This window comes from Cynocephalus volans, chromosome 4, assembly GCF_027409185.1.
Source record: "Cynocephalus volans isolate mCynVol1 chromosome 4, mCynVol1.pri, whole genome shotgun sequence".
NCBI lineage: Eukaryota > Metazoa > Chordata > Mammalia > Dermoptera > Cynocephalidae > Cynocephalus > Cynocephalus volans.
This window is the reverse complement of record NC_084463.1, coordinates 154652757-154662264: the sequence shown is the minus strand read 5'-3', so window position 1 is coordinate 154662264 and position 9508 is coordinate 154652757. Positions and strand designations below refer to the sequence as shown.

The following is a 9508-nucleotide window of genomic DNA, read 5'->3' as shown; positions in this document are numbered from 1 at the left end:
AATAAATGTAATAGTTGGTCTTCTGAGGCTAATCTGGTCCACAATGTTTCTGATAGACAAAACAGAAGAATAAAGCTTGATAAATAAGAGGCAACCCAAATAAGGTTTAATTGGAAGTGGTAGAATGTGGGATGGTTGAGAAAAACAATGTGGCAATTAAAAGGTACCTAAAAGATTCTCAACATTATCACTGGATTAACACAGTTCTCTGTGTATGGCAGGCTGTGCTTTAGTAATTCTCTCTCTTAGATATCTGTAGGAACAAGCTTTGCAGTGGTTACCATCTAAATGCTGAGGTTCTCCTGTCTCTCAGTTACACCAGCATGTTTTGCAAAACAGTTTAATACCTCATGATTTTTTTTCCTGGAAGAAGATGAATTCCCTTTCAATTTGTCTCACTTCACTGGCAAAGTGTCAGGATTACTGTTTTTCTGTTCATTTCCTGAAAGAGTATCTATGTGAAGAAATTTGGTGATTGTGTTATTGATGGCATGTTCAATTATGTTGTTCTTGCCATGTTCATTTGTGCTATAATGTCTCTGAAATAGACTCTGACATTTTAGAGACCCTTGTGAGAAATTTTTGCAATGAATGTGCAGGAGCCCTTTTTGGTCTCTAACTCCCTGCCTACATTCAGTCTGTGATCACTCACAAGATTTCTATCCCTGTCTTCCTCATGGCACACATCTTCTCTTGCTGTATTATGCCTCCATGGGCGCATTTGTCATCTTACTGGGCTACAGGCTCCTTATGAGATCATTTGCCTCATGGAAACCACCAAGTATAGTGCTTTGCACTCTATATTGTTTAACAACAAGATCAATGCAGCAATTAATATATTTCTAGTGAGGCGGTGGAGAACACTATTTTAAGATGTGGTTCTGAAGCTAGAGCATCTGGATTTGAATCCCAGTTCTGTTCTTCATGGGTTGTGTAATCATGGGCTATTTACTACTCTGACCCAGTCTTCTTATCATTAAAGAGAAGAAGAGTACATTACTCATAGGGCTGTAGGCCAAATTAAAATGAGATAAAATGTAACAAGATTCATAATAGTACTTGGAATAGAGTATATGCTTAGTAAATATTAGGTATCTGATACCAAGCCTTGCTTACAAGGCAACATTAATCATATAAGGAGCAAAAAATATAAAAAAATCAAAGAGCTTTGGAGTTTTAGAAAAAAACTGGCCAGTGATAAGCTGGAATGACCAAAACTTGTATAAAAACTATTGTTTGTATAAATGTTTTTAGGAATATGGTGAAGTATCAGTATGTATTCACAGAAACCACTAAGAAAGGAAGAAATTGGTGAGTGGAGAAAAAGAATAATTATGAATTATAATGGTGAAAAAAACTATCTTGATGTGACTACAACACATTTTATACAACTATTGGAGGTCAACTTTGTACTCAAATTGTATGTATTAGATATTATATTTTAAAAATAAATAAATAAAAAGACATGTAGGTAAAATCCAAAATACATTTTTTAATGGCTCAACCAACACAAGTGCAAATAAATTCATGAAAGTACAAAGATGACAAGAAAACACAGACCTTAGAAGGGAGTGAGCTGGGGCCAGCATTTTCCCAGGAGGGGTCTACTAAACACTGATGACCTAAGGCCTGGAATTTAATGGACATATATTTATGGGGCTGGTGAAAAAATATTGTGTGTGTCTGGATAAGAGACAAACCCCAACACCGCTGAAACAGGGACTCCCAACAGGCGGCACTGTTGGAAAGAATAGAAAAACCTGCTTCACAAAATGAGACAGGGATATGCACAGTTCTCTCAGCCTTAGAGGGGAGACAGAGAAAAAGAAAAACATCTTATTATTCTTTACCTCAAACCTCTACTTATTCAGAAATGTGTCCTAAGTCTTATTTCTATGGTGATTCTGAAAAAGTCCATTTCAAAATTGTTATTTAAAGGGATTCTGGCTTCTTATTGCCCCCATGGTACCTGACAGAAATAATAAAACTCATTTCTGGAGGAAAACAATTTAAACTGAAGCTTCAATGCTCCCTGCAGATAAAGTTCAAAGGAGCATGAAATTATGATCAAAATTCACTAAACACACAGGAAAAAAGTGCACCTTGACCAACAATCAGCAATAGCATTAAACTGTAGAATCAAATTTGCAAAAATACGTATTTAATTATTAAATGATAATTTAAATGGGCATGTTTAAAATGTTTAACTGAAGGATGCTACTGATTGTGTGATGCAAGAATAAGAGAATGTCTCCTCTCCCAGGGTGATGGTATACAAATGATTATTCAAAGCCCATTTCTTCTGAGCAGTGAGAGGTCCCAAATGGGTTAATTTCTAGGAACCCTCAAGAGAGAAGCATTCCTCAGAAAATTAACCCCAAACTAGGGTTCTCTCATAGTATTTATTCTCCAGGCAAGAAAGTTAAAGAAAAGGATCATAGGTGACTACAAAAAGAACAGGAAGATAAATGTCATGGCAACAATCATTAGGTTTCACTGCACCAAGGACATCTGCCCTTAGAGCCAGCAACTTTGCTGTGTTGCAATTCTTTATCTACAACAGAGACTTTAGCCTGGGAAAAGTTTCCAGTCTTTTGCAAGTTTAGCAGTTCTATGTGTAATTCTAAAAATTAGGCCCCGTGAAATACATTTGCTTTATAAATGTTAGTATACTCCACATATCCCCCATTTTTATTTTAAGTTTTTTTAAAAGAAAAGGAAAAGCTATAGATCAAGTTTTCACAGTTAAGACCAAAACATTTTGTCAAAGCAAAGTTAGTATCATTTTATTTAACATTTCCATGTGTAATACTAAAAAGCTAGGGTATACCCCAAACTACATGGCCTTAGAAGCTAGACCCTGTGAAATACATCTGCTTTACTAATGTTAGTATACTCCACAAGAGACTATCAAAATTGACTATTTGGGAAAAGAACAGAATGGAAATTCTAGAAGAGAAAACGAATCATTATTATTGAAATGGGAAACACATGGATGGATTAAATGTCAAATTAACAAAACTTATTATAGAATGAAACTATTAGAAGAGAGATCTGTTAAATTAAAAGAGAACAAAATAGAGAAACACAAATAATGGATGTTTTAGTGAAGCAGAAGGTAGAGCATGAAGATCTAATTTTGGTTCCAGAGACATATAATAGAAATATAAATGCAATTTTCAGAATACTAATGCTTTATTTGGTAAACTGCACAACATCTCTAAGTTTGCCATATCGAATGAGTGCAAATTGGAGCAAGTTGTACATATTTTCATGATTACAAGGATAAGATGAGTATTATTATCACTGCTCAATAAATTTTTTGTTGTCATAGCTTTGTTGATGAACAATAATGAATAAAATTTCCTGCTCTTTCAAACAGATTCTCTCTCCATTCAGTCTCACTGTGGACAGATTCATCTTCTAATTCTGGGATGTTGATGAATTTCCTGTCTGCTACCATTCTGCCCTTCCATGTTAGTTGCAATTTCACTTTGTTCTTTGATTAATCACCTCATTCCTTCAGAATTTTTCCCAGAAAAGTGCACCAGGAAGAAATGACTGATCTGATTTTGGAAAAAGAACATTAAACCTTTTCTGACTATAAGTCTAAGCTTTTATGAGGACTTTCTATTTTTATTCATTTTTGTACCTAGGAGACAGGGAAATGGTTGCTGAGAAGGAAGACGTTTTGGAAAGCTAATGTTTGCAAATATTTGTAGTTCATAGACATAGTTTATTCCATGATTCTCCTAGCCTTTCTCAAGGGAAATGCTCAATACTTGAACTTCTGTATTTAAACAAAACTCCCAGGCTGTATTTAACACCTCTTTTCCACCTCTCAAGGGTCTTCATGATTTTCTTTGTAACTTCAATTGATCTAAATAAAAATGTGTTTAAGTTATGGGATGTTCTGATGACTGCTTAGAGAAAGTGACAGCTATAGAATCATCAAAAGAACACATAGTGATTGATATAAAAAAATCTTTCCTTTAGTTACCATTTGGCCTGAACGTTAGTGCTTTGCTTTCCCTGGACTGTCTTCAGTGTGAAAAAACATACGAACTTTCCCAAATCCTGCCTCAGTTTTCTAATCCCCATGTAATTGTCTAAGTATCTTAAACTTTTTATGAGTTCAGGTCACTCACCCTTGTACAAGAAAAGTTATTAAGTTGGGCACCAAGGATAGACATGAAGGTAATTGAGAATAATAATAATAAGAAAAAAACCCAAAACCAAACCAAACCAAACCAAACAAAAAAGCTGTATTAAGAGGTAGAAGTGGTTGTAGCTTTCTGGGTACAGGGTTTAGAGATTACAAAAGCTTTTAAAAAGTGTCACTGACCCAAAGAAGATTAAGAATCTCTGTCCTAGAAAATATACCCCACTGATATCTCTGATTTGAGAAAAGGAAAATACACACATGCAAGGAAGGAACATTATGGATCTTTCAACCATCTATTGTTTAATTTCTCAGGGGCTTTCCTGGAATCATTAAGTTGGTTAAGTCACATCCATTTCCAAGCTGCTTCTTGGTGTGTGATTTAAGCGACCCTCCTCCTACATTATTTTTTCATCTCTCCAGGGTTTCTGATATCAGAAAGGCAGTTACAGAATTATCAGTTCTCCCTGATTTTCCATTAATTGAATGTAAGTTCTCAAAGATATTTTAAAGATCACCTAAGGATATTTTAAACAGCATCCTCATTATACACAGGAGGCCCAGCATAATTCAGGGGTTTTGCAAAGCACTGAGTGAATAACACATTCATGTCTGAGTTGAATTGTCCTGTTTCACCATGTAGAGAAATGACATTATTTTCATCATGTGGCCTTTCTCCAAAGTCTCGTATATTTGCAAAATCTGGCATGAGAAAACAAAAAATTAAAATATTGTATGTGGTATCATACTAATGATGATTTACTGTCTATAGTCAACATGGGCAGAATAATAATATTTATTAAAGAGAACTGTTAGTTATGTTTGAACATACATGGATAGCACAAACTCACTCTACCTCGATTATTTAAGTTTGAATATATTGCCAAATGCATGACTGAAAAAAAATTCAGTGTACTTTTTTTTTTCATTTTTGAGAATAAAACCATTTCCTTCTCTCACCTTTTTCCCTGCAGATGGCATCAAGCAGATCTATGCAAGGGGACAGAAACCACACTTCTGTGGCCATGTTTATTCTCCTGGGACTTTCAGATGAAAAAGAGCTGCAGCTCATCCTCTTTCCAGTATTCCTGGGAATCTACCTTGTGACCCTCATCTGGAACCTGGGTCTTATCATTCTCATCAGGATCAACTCTAACCTACATACACCCATGTACCTTTTTCTCAGTTCCCTGTCATTCATAGACATCTGCTACTCTTCTTCCATCAGCCCAAGGATGCTGTCAGACTTGTTACGAGCTGAGAAAACAATTTCCTTCATGGCCTGTGCCACTCAGCTTTTTGTTGCTGCCTGGATGGGTCTGGCTGAGTGCTGCCTCTTGGCCACCATGGCCCATGACCGGTATGTTGCCATCGGTAGCCCTCTGCAGTACTCAGCCATCATGGTCCCTGGCCGCTATTGGAAGTTAATTGCTGTGGCCTACGGAACTGGTTTTCTCAGTAGCTTATTTGAAACAATCTCTTGCTTTCATGTCTACTACTGTGGGCCAAATATCATTGAACATTTCTTCTGTGACATACCTCCGGTTATTTCTTTGTCTTGCTCCAATCCCTTCATGTGCCAAATGACTGTTTTTCTTGTAGCTATTTTTGTGGGTTTGGGTTCTTTGCTTGTTATCCTCCTATCCTATGGTTTCATTGCAGCTTCCATCCTGAAAATATCCTCAGTTAAAGGAAGTGCCAAGGCCTTCAACACCTGTGCCTCCCACCTGGCCACTGTGATACTGTACTATGGCACAGCCCTCTCTGTGTACATGCATCCTGGCTCTAGCCACTCCGTGAAGCACAAAGTGCTGTCTGTTTTTTACCTTATCTTTGTCCCCATGTTAAACCCTCTGATCTATAGTCTTAGGAACAAGGACATCAAAGAGGCTCTTAAAGGGGTCACAAAGAGGTTGCATATTTACCTCACGACGAATAACTTTTGGACAGCTTTTATTATTACTATAAGAAAGATGGAAGTAAGAATATTTAAGTGACCTTTTCAGAACACAAGCACAGCTAGGTAAAGAAAGGTGTGAATCTGGCTTCCTTGATTTTTGGTGCCATTGCGTTTACCTGCCCCTACCAAGTGATCTTTCTCATGAAGTGCCACCGACATTAAATACCATTTAGAAAGTCAGTTTTTGTGATCAGAATCCAGGTAGATTAATCCCTAAAACTGATTATGTTTTCAAGAATAGAGATGCTGATATATACTATATATGTAGAGAAGTGACAAGAACCTAGGATGCTGCACATCCTATTCTTTTCTTCACACTGTTGTTTATTTCATTTTTCCTTTTAAATATCTATTTATATTCCAATAAAAATAAAACCAATGTGTGCATAAAATTAAATGTATAATTATTAAAAACGTTTTTTAGTTTATTTTTGATTTGAAGTATAATTGTTTATACTAATTTATGGGGTACAGAATTGACCCAGAATTTGTGTACAATATATGATGATGGAATCAATATTATTGGCATGTTCATTATTACAAGTAAAGGTTATACTTTGTGTCCCTTACCCAGTTACTCCCTAACCCTCCCCCTTTTCCACCTCTGTTAATGATAGGTTTATTCTCTCCTTCAGGAATTTCAACATTTTATTGTGGTCTTTCTTTCTTTCTTAGCTCCATTTTTATGAATGAGGACATGCAGTATTTCCCTTTCTGTGCCTGGCTTAATTTTAAACATATTCCAATTATGTTTAATTTTAAAAGTAATTTTCTCCAAGCTCATAAATGTTGCTACGAGTGGAAGAATTTCATTCTTTTTTATGGCTAAGTAGTATTCCATTATGAATATAAACTACATTTTCCTTATCTAGTCATCCATTGACAGATATTTAGGTTGTCTCCATATCTTGGATATTGTAAATAGAACTGTGATGAACATGGAAGCACAGGTATCCCTTCAACATGATGGTTTGTCCTTTTTAAAAATATACCTAGAAGTGGGATTGTGGGATTATATGGAAGTTCTATCTGTAGGTATTTGAGAAACATCCATAATGTTTTCTATAATGACTGTAGTAATTTACTGTCCAAATAACAGGGTAAAAGAGATCCTTTTTCTCCACATCATTACCAGCATTTGTTATTCTCAGTCACTTAGATAACAGCCCGTCTAGACAGGGTAAGATGATAACTCAGTGTGGTTTTGATTGCATTTCCTTGATGATTAGTTATGTTGAGTATTTTTTCACATACCTATTGCTCCTTTGTCTTCCTTTGATAAATGTCTAGTCAGCTCCTTTATCCATTTTTAAATTGGTTTATTTGTTTTTCTACTGTGAAGTTTTTGATTTTTTTTTTGCACATTCTGGATATGAACTCATTCTTGTACAGTTTGCAAATATTTTCTCCCATTACTTATGGTGTATTTTCACTGTGTTGATTATTTTCTTTGCTGTACAGGAGCTTTTTAGTGTGATATAATCCCATTTTGTTATTTTGTTGATTGTGCTTTTGTGATCTTATACATAAGTCTTTGCCCATTCCTACATCCTGAAGCGTTTCTCTATTTTTTCATTTAAGAGTTTTATGTTTTCAGGTATTACACTTAAGTATTTAACCCATTTTGTGTTGATTGTAGTATATGGTAAGAAATATGGATCTCGTTTCATTCTTCTCCACATGGATAACCAAAGAGGTAAAAGATATCTAAAATTAGAAGTACACAATACTGCTCAGAGAAATTAAATGACACCAAAAGATGGAAAGACATTCTATGTTCGTTGGTTTGAAGAATTAATGTGGTGAAAATGTCAGTACTACTGAAAGCTATCTTCAGATTCAATGCAATCTTTTCAAAGTACCAATGGCATCCTTCACAGAAATAGAAAAAATAATCCCCAAATTCATATGGACCAAAGAAAGACCATAAATAGCCAAAGAAATTCAGAACCAAACCAAACCAAACCAAACAAAAAACCCTTGAGGCATTACACTACTTTACTTAAACCTATAATACAAATTTATAGGAACCAAAGCAGCATTTTACTGCCATAAAAACAGAATCATGTACAGAATAGAGATCCCTGAAATCAACCCAGGTACTTACAGCCAACTGATCTTTGACAAAGACACCAAGAACAGACACTGCAGCAAGGACAGACTCTTCAGTAATTAGTGAGGGAAAACTGAAAATTAAAAATAATCTTAAAAAAAATATTCTGTTGCAATGGCTTCAACCAGAGACACAAAAATAAAATGTCAGTGAGAGAGAGAACAAGAGAAAAAAGAAGAGAAGAAAAGAGGAAGAAAGAGACAGAGGGAGAGAGTATGAGAGGGGGCAGTGTTCATCCGTGTTTACGCCCCAAAAACCTTGCTCCTTCCACTCTACCCTTGAGCCTGTAGAAGGAAGTAATTTGTGAAAAAGGAAGGGGAATAAAGAATGGTAGAAGGAAGTGGACACTTTTAAGTCAATTGTTGGTCATACTCCTTGAGGCTACAAAGAAGTTAAAGTCAGCAATTTCTGGGTATAGGTGAGCCTGGAGCATGCTCAATGGTAGCTTCCTAGAGTCCATGCAAGGCTCAGAAATGATGGCTGTCCTGTGTTTCTAGGAAGGCAGGACCAAAGTTCCAGAGACCTGAGCCTCAATACAATAGAAAATACAACATAATAGAAAAAATAAAATAAAAAATAAATGCTTGTTTTTTGAAAAAATAAGCAATATTGAGAAACCCATAAATAGACTGTTTAAGAAAAGAAGACTCAAATAAATGAAATCAGAAATAAAAGAGAAGATATTACAACTGGTAACACAGATATAAGAGTATCATGAGACTACTATGAATGAGTATATGCTAACAAATTGAACAACCTTGCAAAAGAGATCAATTTCTAAAACTACATAACCTACCAAGAGAGAGTTACAAAGAAACTGTAAATCTAAAAGAAAGTAAGGAGATGTAATAAGTATTTAAAAGTCTCCCATCAGAAAAAAGCCCAGGACTAGATGGCTTCCTGTCTGAATTCCACCAAACTTTTAAAGAAAAAGTAATACCAAATTTTCTCAAAATATTCCAAAAAGTCAAAGAGAAGAGAATACACTCAAACTCATTTAACAAGACAAGATCACCTCCAATACTAAAGAAAAAAAGACACAGATAAAGAAAACTAAAGGCCAATATCAGTGATGAACATAGATGCAAATCTCCTCAACAAAATTCTAGCGAACTATATACAGAAGTTCATTAAAAGGATGATTCACCATGTTCAAGTAGGCTTTATTACTGGGATACAATTTCGGTTCAACAAACACAAATCAATAAATGTGATCTACCACATTAACAGAATAGAAGACAAAAACCACATGATCATCTCAATAGATGTATAC

At 35.3% G+C, this 9508-nt stretch overlaps 1 protein-coding gene across 1 annotated transcript; it reads left to right on the top strand.

Moving 5' to 3' along the window:
* Nucleotides 1–5136: 5136 nt before the first annotated feature.
* On the top strand, nt 5137–9264 carry LOC134376645 (olfactory receptor 5A1-like; the record flags this gene model as incomplete). Its single annotated transcript, XM_063095133.1, has 2 exons — nt 5137–6074; nt 9246–9264. Coding segments are annotated over exons 1-2 (957 nt in total), but the record flags the coding sequence as incomplete, so codon positions are not given.
* Between the last annotated feature and the right edge of the window lie 244 nt (nt 9265–9508).